This window comes from Seriola dumerili, unplaced genomic scaffold (genome assembly GCF_002260705.1).
Source record: "Seriola dumerili isolate Sdu_G_001 unplaced genomic scaffold, Sdu_1.0 BDQW01000127.1, whole genome shotgun sequence".
Classification (NCBI taxonomy): domain Eukaryota; kingdom Metazoa; phylum Chordata; class Actinopteri; order Carangiformes; family Carangidae; genus Seriola; species Seriola dumerili.
Window position 1 is genome coordinate 1,353,164 of NW_019174382.1, and position 16,187 is coordinate 1,369,350.

Sequence of the window (16,187 nt, forward strand, 5' to 3'; positions counted from 1 at the left end):
ATACTATTTCGTTTTAATGACTTTTTATGCCTTACTATATTTTGTCTTTTTTTTTGTCTTTTTATGTCTTACTATACTATGACTTTTTTTTGTCTTTTTGTGCCTCACTATACTATGTCATTTTAATTACTTTTAATGCCTTACTGAACTATGTTTTCTTTATGCCTTTTTATGCCTTACTATACTATGACATTTTTTTGTCTTTTTCTGCCTTACTATACTATGTCGCTTTTATGCCTTACTATACCATGTCGTTCTTATCACTTTTTATGCCTTACTATACTATGTCGTTTTTATCACTTTTTATGCCTTACTATACTATGTCGCTTTTATGCCTTACTATACTATGTCGTTTTAATTACTTTTTATGCCTTACTATAAAATTCTTTTTTGTTCCTAATATAGCCTGTTGTTTTATGCCTTTTTATGCCTCACTATACTATCTCATTTTTATTCCTTACTATTCTATGATGTTTTTTATGTCTTTTTATGCCTTACTATACTATGTCGTTTTTTTTGTCTTTTTATGCCTGACTATACTTTGACGTTTTTTTGTCTTTTTATGCCTTACTATACGATGACGTTTTTTTGTCTTTTTATGTGTTATTATACCATGACGTTTTTATGAGTTTTTATGCCTTACTATACTATATAAATGCTTAACCAGGCAAAACAAAAAAATCAGGGAAACAGATTCAGTAAAAATATGGGATTTTATTCACAAACAATTAAAGACTACCATTAAAAGCCAACATGGGAAAACTCATGGGGAAAGTAAAACTGCACTAAAACCAAGTTAACCCAAATTAACAACTACTACAAATTAACAATGTTGCTAGGTTTCAACACGAAAGCTCTGAGCAGCTATCTTTGGGAGAACAGTCACACAGCTTGTGAACCGCTGAATGGCCCAATTTAGCCCTTACCAGGCCACCTTTATGCTCCTTATGGCGAAACCAAGGGCAGCCGTGCCGTGCTGTACCTGCTGGAGAAAAGGGGAGGGAAGAGGGAATGCACACACACACACCACAACACTACACGTAATAGACTTAGTATACTATGACCTTTTATGACTTTTTATGCCTGAATATATTATGCCATTTTCATGAATTTTTATGTCTTACTATAGTATGACGTTCTCATAACTTACTATACAATGAAGTTTTTTGACATTTTCAGGCCTTACTTTACTATGACGTTTGACATTTTTTAACGTTTTCATGCTTTACTTTACTAGGATGTTTCTTGACTTTTATATGCCTACAATGTTTTTTATGACACACTATACTATGACGTTTTCAGGCCTTACTATACTATGACTTTTTTAAACCTTACTGTGCTATGTCATTTTTTTAACGTTTTTATGCCTTACTATAGGCCTACTATGATGTTTTTTTACTTTTGTATGCCTTAATATGCTATGAAGTTTTCATGCGTTACTATACAATGATGTATTTTGACGTTTTTATGCCTTACTATACCATGACATTTTTGGCAATAGTGCGAGCCTTATAATTGCATAAATCCGTGATCAGCCTGTTGTAATGACATTTTTCTTCTCTTTGTGAGTCAGGGTTTGATTTCCTGGGCAACAGGTCACATGAAATTCATCTTAAAAAATCTATTCAAGGACCTGGAAAAAGTTTTCAAGCGGCCCTTGAATTAAGAATTAAAAATTGAACAGACAAAAGGACAGACAAGGACAGACAAAATTCAGTTTGCTGAGATATTTATTTACACATTTAACTAGTGGCCATTATATGAAAAGAAATAACATTTTTACAGTTTATTTACATCACCTGTAAGGCATTATAAAAAAATTGTACATTTGAAATTTGACAGGAAAAAAAATAACAACACATAAAACAAACAAAGCTAAATGAATTTACATGAAAGTATAAAATACAACTGAAAGATAAAACTTAAATAAAATGAATACATGGAACAAATGGGAAGAAAATGTCACATTAATTTCATCTTCTTCCCTCTGCAGCTGTTTGAATGTTTCATCAATAATGCGGAGTGAGGTGAGACGAGGGAACGTTAAACTAAACCACTTTCTGGGTAATTATACTGAATTACTGTCGATACTTCTCCTGTCAAAACCGAGACTATTGCACTTTTATTTTCTACTGAAACTGAGGAATGTGTAGACGACACGCCTCCTTCATCTTCAACACATCTGTGTGTCTATTTTGGGATTACACGTCATTTTACGTCGTAGAGACAACCGCTGATGTTGATATCATTTTGTCATCTAACATCTTTTCTTTCTTCCATATTTCATTTATAATTTGCTTTGTTGTGTTTTTCATAAATTATTTATGTGATTTATCTAACAGAAAACTTGCGATTAATCGATATGACAACAAACATCTAGATAAATATTGTAAATATTGTTAACATTAATAAAAGAAAATCTGCCGAATAAATCTAAAATTTTCCTTATAAGTCATTCTTTAAAAAAAAAACTTGAACTAAAGAAACCATGTTATGGAACAGACATTAAACTTTATATATTTTTCATTTTGGATAAACAGATACTTTATCTTCAGCTTGATTTTGATTATTAGTTGTTATTAAAAAATGGGGAGTTACTTTCGAAACGCTGCAAAATGATTTTTTATTTATTTATTTTTGGCAAAACATTTGGACGTTGATGTTGTCAAAGAAAAATGTTACTTCAGTTCTGAAGGTTTTCATCTTCAACGTTAAGGCTTAAGAATATTTTTCTCAAGAAATCCGTCCTGAAAATTACCGACAGTCCATCAAGTAATAATACACGTTTACAAACGATGCTAAAACTGTGTCAAGAAGTAACATGTTTAACTTGTGTTCACCCCAAACTCACAGATGTGTTGAAAATAAAGTTTTCATCTTGAACGAAACAAAGTCACATTCGTTCCTCTGGTTTGTGTTTGGAGATGAGATTTCTGCTACTGAGACAAAAAAGGATTTAATTAGTCGAAACCTGTTTCTGTTCGTGTTGAAACTGTCAGTACACTAATGGGAAATGATTTCATTAACAATTAATAAGCCTGTTTTCCTTCATTACTGCCAGTTTATTAACGAGTGTAATTAGTGTACCTGTATAAAACAACGGCTCGTGTTCACAAAGTGCTCGTTATCTTCATCTCTCCTCCTCTGATTCGTCACTAACAGGAGTGTGTGGATCCTCTGGAGGTTTAAATAACTGAGTCAGTGACACTTTGAAATTAATGAGAAAGTGCTGTTTGTAGCTGAGTGAGCGACGAGAGCGGAAACAGCTAATTTTCATCTTTAACTTTTAGTTTTTGGGCATTTTAGTTTGAGTTACTGTTCAGTCTGAGCGACATTAACTTCCAGTCTCCATTTTTAATGTCAAGTGCTTCCTTAACACTTTGGTCAAGTTTTATTCTGAAAACACACCTCCTCAGTTAACTTCCTGGCTAGCTGAGAACAGGTGTGTGTCTGTGTCTTAGTGTTAAGTTTCTGTAGTTTGAGAACAACACATGAATCTAAACTTCTTCTTTACGGCGTCTCAAAAACACTGAAACCTACATGTTTGTGGACTTGGCCTCGTGCTCTGGTTTGTGTGTTTTTGCTGTAACACTGATGTGAAGCAGGAACACTCAGCAGAGAAGCAGCAGCCTGGAGGTGTGAAGAAGGTTCAACTCAACACTGTGTGAAACTCAATAGCAGCAGCGACAGTCTGGACTCGGTTCACTGCAGATTTTCAATTTGCTGCTGCAGAGGCTCGCCGTCTTCGCTCTGCACGGCTTGAAATTTAAAAGATAAAGAAAATCCACTGCTTCACCGTCCTCTCTACCTCCTCCTCTTCCTCCCGGCTGCTCGTTGTCTGCTGAGTTTCCCGCTCTAACGACTGACAGAAGCTGCAGTCGATGGCGGCTCAGGGAGAAAACTACAGAGCGGCAGCTTGGTCCACGGTTTTGTGTGTGTGTGTGTGTGTGTGTGTGTGTGTGTGTGTGTGTGTGAGAGAGGTAGGGATGAAATGGAGGTGAATGGTACATTAATAGTGTGTGTAAATCAACGGAGTGTTAAACACAAAGTGAAGGGGGCGCCGTCCGGTGTCTGAGGTTCAGATCCAGATTTAAGAAACGTGCTGCTTTCAATGACATCATTCAGTGTGTAGGGTGAATGTGTCACACTCATTTTCATCATCCATTAATCTGCTAATTGTTTCATTTTCAGTTAATAGACTAATTGTTTCAGCTGTAAAAACAATTAATATGCAACTATTTTGTAAACAATAAATTGTTTTTAAAAACCAGCTCCAAACTTTAAATGTGATTTTTTTTTTCTACCTTCTATGATAAAAAGATGAATATTGTTCAGTTTGTGACTGTTGATCAAACAGAACCACCTGCAAGCAACAATTATATTCATGATCGAGGAATCTGCAGATGGCTTTGGATTATTATTTTCTCAATTAATCATGTAGTCAATAAAATGCCTGAAAAAAGAGAAAATGATCCGTCCATGTGAATCTGAGGTGACGGCTTCTCGTGTCGTGTTTTGTCTAAAACACAAAAGTTTTCAGTTTACAAAGATAGAAACAAAGAAAATCTTAATTTTTGCTTTAAAAAAGACTCAAACAATCGATCGATTATCAAAATGTTTGAAGCTTATTTTTCTACCGATCCAGTTATAGATTTATCATATATTATTGCAGCTCTGAGCATAATCAGCAGATAATCAATAATGACAGATATCATTAGCTGCAGCTTGTCTCATGAATAAAATGACCAACAGTCCATCAGCAGTAAATCTTCACATTGAAGAAGCTGGAATCAGAAGATGTTTGGGGTTTTTTTCTGAAAAAATGATTAATGGATTATGAAAATAATTGCTGATTCATTCAATCAGTCAATCAGGTGAGTGATTAACTGACGATATAATTAACCACATGACAGTGGGGTCAGTACATCAGGACGTAAACGTGAGGTTAACAGCTGACTCAACAAACAACAGAGGAAAGCTGAGAAGGAAAATGGCCGCCTGTCGTCACCTCCTCGAGTGTCGACACGGAGCTGCTGTTAAAGTCTCACGAGGGAAAAGTAAAAAAAAAAAAAAAAACAACAAAAAAAAAAAATACAAACATTTTTTTACTTGCATTTTCACAGACGACGCAGCGAGCGGGAAAAGTTCTGCTACAAAGACTAAAAAGCCTCATTCTCAAGCCAAAACTAGTGAAAGCTAAATGCAAAGCCGCTGTTGCAGCTCCAGGATCTGCATGATGCCGCACCTAAAAGTTTCTATCTAATCTGCTTTAATTAGCAATCGTGGTCGTCTGCTTTAGTTCCCTCTAACGACTCACAGAGGAAACAATGAGTCACTTAATGCCCCATTAATGAACTCACTCTGTGTGGTTTGTTTGTTTTTTCAAAGAGTTCCTGATGATGCTGCAGAGATAAAGTGCTGAGGGTGAATCTGGATCCTTCGAACACTGCGACGGCCCCACATCCCTGCGTCCTCACTTCCTGTCGGCTCACTGCGCTTCGACGTGGTTCGTCGTGATCTTTATGGATCATTTTGACCTAAACTTGTGACTGTGTCCCTCCCTCACAGTTTGATTTTTAACTTTCAAATTATTAAACACAAGTAGAAAAGACTCAAAAACATCAGTCACAAAATATTTAGTCATAGTTTGATTAGGATCAATGATGAGATGTGTAATTTGATTCCTTACTATTGATTAGAAAGACGACTGCTGCACCCAAACTTCCCATGTTCAGAGTTTGTTTTGTTTTTTGCCAACAGATTAAATTTGAAAAAGCTATGAGACTAATTAATCATCTACAACCAATAATCAGCATCAGCCATGCCACTGCAGGTTCCCACCGTGTTTAGATCCAGACCGGTTCAAGCTAAAACGCAGCAAATGAATCATAGTGTGAGATCAAAACCACAAGGACCCACGTTAATTAGTAATTAATCCACAGAGGAGGTTTTACCTTTTTTCTTTTTGAAGCCTTTAGAAAATTATTAGCACCGAAAATTAGAACTGGAGTCTTTGAGAATTACGAAGGGCGTAACACTCGGTGTTAGTGGTGTTTGTGTCGCAGCGTGGAGTTTGTCCTCCCAGCCGGCAGGGGGCGCAACACATTACACTGAGTCAGTTTTAATTAGTGACACTACTGTTCTTCTCCAAAACATAATCCATCAGGTTAAATACTGACAGCGGCTGTAGAGGTTTACAACTGACCGACCACTTTGGTTTTTCCCGCTCCCACTGGTCCCAGCACAGATTCCAGGCGACGCCGGAGCCGTTTCCTCCTGGACGCGCGAGCTAACGGCTCCTCTCGTTGCTGTTCGAGCCTCCGCCTTCACGTCATCTCGGCTTGTGCTCGCTTCAAGCTCCGTAGCGAAGCAGCCCGGAGCGAGACTTTAGCTTCAGGCTACGTAGCTTCAAGCCTCACAGGTTAGCCGCTGACGTTAGCATCAGTGTCAGCGCTGACGGGAGGGGGAGGGGAGGGAGAGCTAGCATCCACCTCTGAAGTTCATGTCCGGCCGGCGCGAGCTCCAACCGCCACAGCTAGCGTTTGAAGATAGATGGCGTTAGCGTCGACGTTAGCTAGTGTTAGCTTCTCAGAGCCGGGCTGGTGTTTTTGTCCGTCTCTTTGTTTCCATCCTTCATCAGAGCAGAAAACACCTGAGAGTAAACAGGAAATGAACCGTTAAAACACAGCGTCCGGAGAGGCAAACCAGGCAAATGCTTGAGGCCCCCCCAAGAGGAAAATGGGTCCCTGACGGCCCCTCATATTGGCACATATTGCAATGACAACTACAAACACTGCTTCTGCCCCAAAACCCCCTAATTGGGCTCCTGATGGTGTGCGGTGTAGCTTCTACCCATTGCCTGCATGTGAGGCATTCAGGGAACATCTGTAAATTGTAGCGTCTGCCAATAGTCTGCATGTTTGGCTTCAATAAGTCCAGGATCCCCACTGACTGACCTGAGCCCAGCGGCGGTTTCTGCTGATCATGTGTGTGTTGGCCATGGCGGCGAACAGCGTGTGCGACTGCAGGTCCTCCGGCAGGCGGGTGAGGAACTGAGCGATGTGGATGAAGTCCATCTGCAGCAGGACGTCCTCGAACAGGCGCAGGATACCCAGCCCCGTCCGAAACAAGCTCTCCTCCCCGTCCCGACAGAAGACGTCCCACACCCGGCACGCCACGTCGAGGGGGAGGGACTTACTGTAGAGAGTGAAGATCCTGGACAGACGGGACAAAACACACGGTTACAACATATTTAAATAACTGAATGAAAAACATCCATTAAAGGTGCATCATTATTGATCTGTAATGGCCGATCAGGCTTCTGGTTTCACTGAAGCTGTCAGATTTAAAATCGATCGATATATAAAAACTGCTTTTAATGTGGATTCTCAGGCAGAAATAAATGAAATGCATCACTGAAAATTTATTTAATGATAATCACCTATAAATTATATTAAATTTATGTTTATAAATATTATTTTATAAACATTTTATAAGTGAACGTGCTGCAGAAAGAAAGATATTTCTGGAACAAATACTGCAGTATATCAGTAGAGACAATTCACCATGTGCACTGTCACTTATCTGCTGCTATGTTTTGTTTCTTGTTATATTTACGCATTTAATTGTACATATTATTATATTATATGTATTTTTTAAAGTACTTGATATTGTCATTTTGCATTTTTTCTTTCTTTGTTCACTTTGCTGCTGTAACTCTGCACATCTCCCCACTGTGAGACTAATAAAGGAATATCTGATCTTATCTTAATCCTTCAGAATAACAGATAAATCATAATGTATTACTATAGATTAAGATAAAGCTTTATTGATCCTCTGAGCTTCCCAGCAGTATATAAAGTCATTAAATTTCCCCACATTCAGCAACAGCAATGATTTACACATTAATACATCATTAATTATAATTATAATATATGTTATTCAGAAATGGACCACTCTGCATAACGAGTACTTTTACTTTAAGCACTTTAATTATAATTTAATGTTGATACTTCCTGTATTTTTACTAAATCTTTAACTGCAGGACTTTTACCTACTGTCTGTTTGACTCTAATAGTGTTTATCATTCACTTTGTTTGTATTCATGTCCGCCTATTTACAGTTTCTTCATGCACATTGATCTTAAACAAGATGGGTCTCGTCTTTTTAGTGATTTAGTTTGTTTGTTCCCGCAGTCTTAACATCACTTTGTTTCCTTCACGTTTACTAATTATTTCAATTTTGCTCATTTTAAGAAAAACTTTGGAAAGACTTTTCTAATTTCATGCATCATAATATTTAATGGCTCCATCTGATGACATGGACAGTGACAGTGGAGTCTCTGATGACTCACCAGTCGATCAGATAGAGGTCAGGGGTCAGGTTGTTGGTCTGGAAGTGGCTGAAGAGTCGAGGAAGATTCTCCTCAAAGAAAACCTCAAAGGCGGCAAAATACTTCAACATCTGCCACAGACGGAGCGAAGAGAGGAAGAGGAGGGGGTGAGAAGTAAAGATCAGGTGGGAGAAGTTCCCCAGACTGAACACAGCAGGAGGAGCAACATGAATAACAGCTGTTGTGTGTCTGTGTTTGTACCAGCTCGTGGTCGACTCTGAAGAAGGCCATCTGACAGGGTTTGTTGAGCAGGTTGGCGAAGGTGATGAAGGCTTCGGCCTCCTCCAGGTTGAGGATCAGCACAGCAGCAATGAACGACATTCCCTGGACCTGAAGGAGCACAAACAACAGACGCCAGATCAGCGCCAGAGACCGTATCAAACCTAATTACTCTATTAAAGTCAGCATCGAATGTCTGGTCAGATTCATAATCTTTGTTAATTAGTTTTAGACTTTTTTATTTAAGCAAAGTTGCATTTAACATTTGAACATTTTGATTTATTTTGGCAAGTAAAAAAAAAAAAATTTTCAAGGTGATTTTTCAAGATAAATGTCATAATTTGAAATCTAATACAGACTATTATCACTTTGGGAGTGTAAGAAAACAAACTTACATATCCAATGTCAGGTCTGTAGCAGGTGTAAGCCCCCAGTACACTGTGGAGGAGGTCGTGGTAAGGACCACCCTGCAGAGAGAAGGGAGGAGGAGGAGGTACAAAGTTAGAGTGAAGCTGGAGGTGCTGTAGATGAAAATGAGATAAAAAAACTAAAACAACCAGGGTTGACCAAAGACCTGCGCAATAATATACGAGGAAAAACACACAACATAGAAACAAATGTGATGCGTTAACGATCTCATGGTCTGAGACAGACATGGAACAGATTCAAGGTTTTCAGATTAGTCTTAAAAATGAAAAGGAAAGAAAGGGATCAGGAAATATTACCTGCAGCCTGTCTCACCCTGATCTTAACCTTAAACCCAGTTGTAAACTGAACCGTAACAAGAGGTAAGAACCAGTCAAACTGTTCTAACACATCTGTCACACATCTGTTACCTTCTGGAAGATGAAGAGAGACGGGAAGGTTCTGGAAATGTCCAGTTTGATGAGGTCCAGACTGGACTCTCTGTCGGCCAAAGACGCTCCTCCATCTAAAGAGGAAAGTTATTTCAGTTCAGCTTCAAGTTTTATTTCAAGGTACAGTTTGACAGTAGAGGCTCGTTCATGTATCAGAGGTGCCAGAGATCCCAGCAGTGCTGTGTCGTACCGCTCTCATTGTCGTTGACTGAACTGGTTTCACTGTAACTCCTCCACTTCTCTTTGGCTCTGGACAGGAAGATCTCGTACAGCTCTGCACAAACACACAAACACATCGAGACTGAAGAAAACTCAAAAACACTCTGCAACAAAAACGAGCACACGCATAAAGTTTTAATGGTTTTAAGGTTTTGACACAGAAAAAGATCAGAAGTGCCAGAAACTCATCCTAAGGATTCTAAATCTTTAAAAACACATACACAGTACAAATATAGTTTCATTAAAATAGGCTCAGGACTAAAGCAGCTGTTCACTGCAGTTTTAATGAAACCAGAATCACCTCCTCGTGGTCGTATCCCTCCGCCACTCAGACTAGTTCCAGGTTACATCCCTGTTTATCCATTTGTGTGAAATTCTGTCATAATTTCTGCAAGGTCTTGAGTGACCTTTGACCTTTGACCCCCAAAATCTAATCAGTTCATCCTTCAGTCCAAGTGAACATTTGTGCCAAATGATTTTACCAAATTTGAAGAAACTCACTCAAGGCATTAATGAGATATTGCGTTCACAAGGCCAAAATTGTGTTTTGTGAGGTCACCGGGACCTTGACCTTTGACCTTTGACGACCAAAAACTAATCAGTTCTTCCTTGAGTCCTAGTGAATGTTTGTGCCAAATTTGAAGAAGTTCCCTCGAGGTGTTACTGAGACATCGTGTCCAACAGAATGGGACGGACAGACTGCATTTGTTGGGGACTATTTTCAGCGGCGGATTAATCCACATTAGGTGTTGCAGTGAGTATTTGGGGCAGCAGGACGGTGTGTGAAAGTGTGTGTTGTTGCATCACTTTGTACCTGGTGTGATGTTGAGCTCGTTGCCGATGGCGAGGCTCCACACTCGTCCTCTGACACTGGGAGGAAGTCCCTGCCACCACAGCTCCCTGACGCGCCTCGTTCCCTTCCTGCACACACACACACACACACACACAGTGAGCTACATTAACATGCTGCACACACACACACACACACACACACACTCAATGATACAACGTACACACGGTCGGTTTCGATCACACACAGGTGCGTACCTTGCATCAGTCAGGCGTCGGCCGTGTGCGAATAGCGCGCTTGGACGGTCATAGGTTGCTGTACTAGTTCATTTCTGCGTGTGTTCTGACACACAGGTTGTGTGTTCACACACACGACAACACACACACACACACACAGCGTATACGACACACACACACACACACACACAGCTGTGGAGACGTACATGGTGTCCCAGTGCGGCAGGATCTCGGTGTTCCAGACGACCATGGCGTTGGAGATGCTGTCCTCCTGTCTGTGTCTCTCCTTCATCTGACGCTTCTTCTTCTGCGCTTCTTTCAGCTCTGAGGGGAGAGACGCAGATTCACACCGACACCTGAATACCTGTCTGAGCCGCAGCCAATCAGAGCGAGGCAGAACCACGGCTCCGCAACAGAACCTGAAAAATGTTTCCAACCAGTAGAAACTGTTTCGAGAACTGTGCCGAGAAAATCTTTTGCCGGCGGCTCTTCAGATTCACACTGTGTGGGCGGGGCCTGTTTTACTGTCTCTGTGAGGACCAGTGTGAGCTTGAAACCAGTGTGCTGAGGACGTTTCTGCACCGAAGTTTAAGTATCTCGCCGACGAGGAATGGTTTAAAACACTATTGAATGCTGGGAAATACATTGGAAATACAATTTATTCAGTATAAGATAATTCAGAGGTTTTATTTTACTCCTTCTAAGCTCCACGTGATGCGTTTACTGACTGATTATTTTTGCTGGAAATGTCAGACAGTGTGTGTGTGTGTGTGTGTGTGTGTGTGTGTGTGTGTGTGTGTGTACCTCTCCTCTTGGCTCCTGCCACCATCTCCTCGTACTCCTGTTTGTGTCTCTGAGTTTCCTCCTCAGATTTGGCAGGTAGGTTCCTGAGGGACGGACAGACAGAGAGTCACCTGTCAGGTGTTCAGCCACTGCGTCTCTGTCTCTACCCTGCAGCTCTCAACAGATGCTCACTGTTGCTAGGCAACTACTGAGTACCAATGTGAAGATCACCACTCTTAAAACTGAAAGCTGTAATAGTCTAAATATGTAGCGCAGATGTTTCCACCACTGCACAGAGTGTGTTCACGACACAGTGTATATATTTACCCTCTGAGGTTTTTTCTTGATTTTTACATCATTTATTAAATCCACTTTTTAGATGTACTTACATATAACATAACATTTAATACCCAAGTGTTTTATATCAAAATCTTCAGAACAATCTCAGCTCTGTCCACACTGAGCTCCACTGTTGTCTCTAACCCTAACCCCGTCCCTAAAGAGGTGATCTGACCCAAGTCCTTCACATCTCTTGTGAAAAAATACCTTTACTGAAGAGGGTTCAGTAAAGGTAGTTCCTAAAATATAGCTGCATATGTGAATAGAATAATAGATAAATGTATAATAAATGTCTAAAATGGATTTTGTAGAAAGGTGGCATTAGCAATAATAATGACAGTAGCTAAAACCAGGAAGACACATATTTGTTGATATTAGTTTGTATCCTAATTAAAACATTTTATGAGTCCAGGTTCCTGAGTGTCAATAAAATCTAACGTGAAAATGAAACCACTATAAATCCTAAATTCCTCAGTCTGGACCGACGACAGGTGAGTGTCTCGGGTCCAGGTGAGTGTCTGACTCACGCTGGCCGGTCCTCCAGGATGAGCGCTGTGGTGGAAAGAGGTTCAAACTCCAGGTTCTTCCTCCTCCCTGCAGCCGGGGGGCGCTGAGGACACGAGGACATACCCGAGTCGTTCACCTGCTCCTCCTGTGGACACTAAACAAAGTAGAACAAAAACAAAATTAGCATCCAACAGCTAACAGCTCTTAGCCATTAGCAGCATGTCAAAGCCTCTTAATTAGCCGTTTACAAAACAAGCGTTTCCTCTGAATATCTGAATGAACCATCAACAGTATTATACAGACATATCTCTGCCAGCACATGTACCGGCAGATATGTTAAAAAAATGATTTTATATTGGATATTAGACTCTAATTTAAAACTAAATTTCATATATTTGACCAAAACAACTCACCAAAGGCTCTTTCTTTGTTCAGTTGCCATGGAAACGTAGATGTTTGAATTTCATGGTGAGGCTGTTTTGAAAAAACCGCTGAAGAAGAATGAACTTTCACTCTCGACCTTCAACAACTCTTTTTTAAAAAGTGTACAGGGTCTTAAACTTGGAAATTTTAAACGTCTACAATTCCATGACAACCGGGCAGAGGAAGATCATGTGATATGATCGAAAGCACCAACAGCTACTGAAGGGATCTTGTGATAAGATTTTGTCCAGAGCTGTTAAAACAATTTAATTCTTCATAATGTTCTGTTGCTGTCGTCTTTGTCGATAAAGTTTAGCTACAAAACATGTTTGTCATAACATGTTTACGTTACGTAAATACTGAGAACAGAGATGTTATATACCAAACTAGACCCACACACACACACACACACACACACACACACACACACACACACACACACACACACACAAACAAAGTGATTGTTCATCAGCTTCAGCTCAGTGGGAAGATGTTGAATCAGAGTCTGAATAAATCTGTGTGTTAGTGTGTGTGTGTGTGTGTGTGTGTGTGTGTGTGTGTGTGTGTGTATTTGTGTGTGTGTGTGTGTGTGTGTACTCACACTTTCACATACAACATTAAAGCTGACAAATATGTAGTGTGAACTTTGCTTCCGAGTGTGTGTGTGTGTGTGTGTGTGTGTGTGTGTGTGTGTGTGTACATGTTCTAGCTGCCTAATGAATGTGAACGTTTGTGTGTGTGTGTGTGTGTGTGTGTGTGTCCGTCCTGCACAATAAACAGTTCATTCACAGGAACAGGGCAGCTGTGGGTCAACAGGACAACAAGCCTTTTATAAGCTGGTGTGTGAGCGTCACCAGCAGGGGGCGACAGAGTCTCCTCTGTGACATCAGCTCCGCTACGAGCTGACGGTCACATGTATGAAATCATGTGACTGATCCAGTGATTTCCAAGTTTAACTGCACCATGAAAACTGCTCTGTGTCATTTATGATCACTGAAGACAAAACAAACTTTAAAAAGACAAAGTTCATTTAACAATAAAAACCAATGAAACGATCCTGGAGGTATTTAACACTGCACTGGAATACTTCCACAGTCCATCCCACATTTAGAATAATGTAAACCATATGTCAACTGTAAAGAGCTCTGAGATCATGTAAAGTCTGGAACAAACAAGTTTTTAAATCACAGTTTTTATTTCAGTTTACATTTTGGAACTTCAGCCAGAAGGTTAACGCTTATATTTTACTGTAATCTACTTAAACTGAGAAGTTAGGGCACCGCGCTTTAGTCTGGATTCACTGAATTAAATAAAGACTTTTTAATTCCACATAGAATGAATTTCAAAACCGGTCAAAGGATGATGGGAAACAAACACCACGGTCTGTTATAATCTTTTTACACCGAAATTAATATGCGTGTTTTTAAAACCTCGACATTTTTCGACCCTCCGAGGTCTCAGGTCATTTTCTCTCTTTCTACATTATTTTCTTAAATTCACCTTTTAAAGGTGAGCTTCTCCAAACAGGTAAAAGTTACACGACAACCTTTTCTGTTTGAGGGAGTTAAATTAACTGTAAGACGTGCAGACACCGTCATGTCAGAGCTGATTAAACCGAAGCAAAAACAGAAGCTGGACATGTTACTTCAGCTTTAACCTGCTGCTCTAACAGCCTCCTCTCAACCTGCTGCAGGGATTTACTCCCATTCACACCAGGGGCTTTATGAGCGAGGTGGCAGCACTGATGCTGGCTGATAAGGCCTGGCTTACAGCTCATCCAAGGGGTGCTGGATGGGGGGGGCGTCAAAGGTCAAGGTATTTTTAGCCATTATTCAAGACTTAACACTGCATTTGTGACAAGACTTCACACAAGCTGTTAATATTTCATACGACTCTGGATAAACAGGGATGTAACCTGGAACTAGTCTGAGTGAAGGAGGCAGGTTGATTCATGCACAGTGGGTTTGGATAAGTTTACCACAGGTGTAAAACACCTCTAATGCAGAAGTGATCGATGTGTCAAAGTCACGGATCCTGATACCGAGGATCACGACACATGATCAGAGGCAGAGTCAGGATCATCACTGGGGCAGTAATCCCTCTGAGCCGATGAGCTAACTGCTGCATTGCTGCACAAACTGAATTTAAAGGAAGCAGATTGAGTGGAGCCCTCCTCCTCCTCCTCCTCCTCCTCCTCCTCCACAGCTCTGTGTCTGACGTGTCAACTGACTGAAGCCAAACCACATCTGGCCCGCTCCTTCCCTGATGAATCATCTGACTCCAGCTGCTGTCATGTGAGCGGAGCGAGCGAGCGCAGAGGCCAGACGCTTCGCTGTCAGCGACGTCGGCTCTCGTCCTGCGTCCTCTCTGCCTTCACACTGCGCAGGGAGGTCAGAGGTCACGGCAGAAGCAAACAGGAGCTGGAGTAAGGACGGCAGAGATTTTGGTACCTTGCTAAAAAGGTACTTCAGCAAGTAAAGCTCTGCCTCGAGCAGAGAGAGCAGAGAGACGATTTTCACAGTTGGACTGATGAGAAAATCAAACCTCATCTAATTAAACTCAACCAGAGAGAGGGAAGCTGCTGCTGCAGTGTGTGTGTGTGTGTGTGTGTGTGTGTGTGTGTGTCCTGGATACCACCTGCTCTCGATGGCTGGAGAGGAACAGCTGTGTGTGTGTCATTGCTGGCAGGACCTTATACAAAGCAGCAAATGGGGCATAGAGGGGTGAATTATATGTGTGTGTGTGTGTGCGTGTGCGTCTGTGTGTGTGTGTGTGTGTGTGTGTGTGTGTGTGTGTGTGTAATCATCTGCCTCCTCAGCTGCAGGCAGTGTGTATGTATGTGTGTGTGGACGTTGCCTAGCGACCACATACACACAGAGTAAATCCATTTTACAGCCTCGGTCCAGCCTCCATGTTGTTGTATGTAAACAGATGCTCATCAGGCCGAACACTCAGACTTCTTCACCCGCTTGACTTTAGCAACAAGTTCCCACAGAAACACAAAGCAGCATCTGGACTCTATAAACAGCTGTTTATAAGAAACGCAACTCAAACGGAAATACCACAAACACTCAACATGATCTTTGACGTGATTTACGAGTCGGAAAATCAGGAAAAATGTCAAAGAGCTCCAGGCTCCAAAAAACACTAAATTATTCTGTTTATTGTTAATGAAACTGGAGAAAAGCAGCAAATAATTAATTGATTATTCTTTATAAAAAATGTTCAGTTTGGTGTTCACATGTGCAACACACAAGAAACCGGGTCTGAGCGATGAATCTAATTTTATTTACGATTACGATTTTGTCTTCCGACGATCATGAACGCAAGATAATCCAGATCGAACGATTATTATTATTATTATTATGATTATTATTATCTGTTTCGCAGCAAATTTTATCCCCACTACAAACCATCCCCCC

General features: G+C 40.6%; 1 protein-coding gene across 1 annotated transcript in view; it reads right to left on the reverse strand.

Moving 5' to 3' along the window:
* Nucleotides 1-5,127: 5,127 nt before the first annotated feature.
* LOC111224233 (TBC1 domain family member 12-like) overlaps nt 5,128-16,187 on the reverse strand; it is a 22,957-nt gene continuing 11,897 nt past the window's right edge. The window contains exons 3-13 of the mRNA XM_022748656.1: nt 12,363-12,496; nt 11,518-11,600; nt 10,920-11,037; nt 10,502-10,608; nt 9,659-9,742; nt 9,448-9,542; nt 9,007-9,078; nt 8,594-8,722; nt 8,354-8,463; nt 6,957-7,215; nt 5,128-6,652 (exon numbers count right to left, since the gene is read on the reverse strand). Of these exons, the coding sequence (XP_022604377.1) occupies nt 6,581-6,652; nt 6,957-7,215; nt 8,354-8,463; nt 8,594-8,722; nt 9,007-9,078; nt 9,448-9,542; nt 9,659-9,742; nt 10,502-10,608; nt 10,920-11,037; nt 11,518-11,600; nt 12,363-12,496 (1,263 nt within the window). The 3' untranslated portion in view covers nt 5,128-6,580. The remainder of the gene's footprint in view (nt 6,653-6,956; nt 7,216-8,353; nt 8,464-8,593; nt 8,723-9,006; nt 9,079-9,447; nt 9,543-9,658; nt 9,743-10,501; nt 10,609-10,919; nt 11,038-11,517; nt 11,601-12,362; nt 12,497-16,187) is intronic.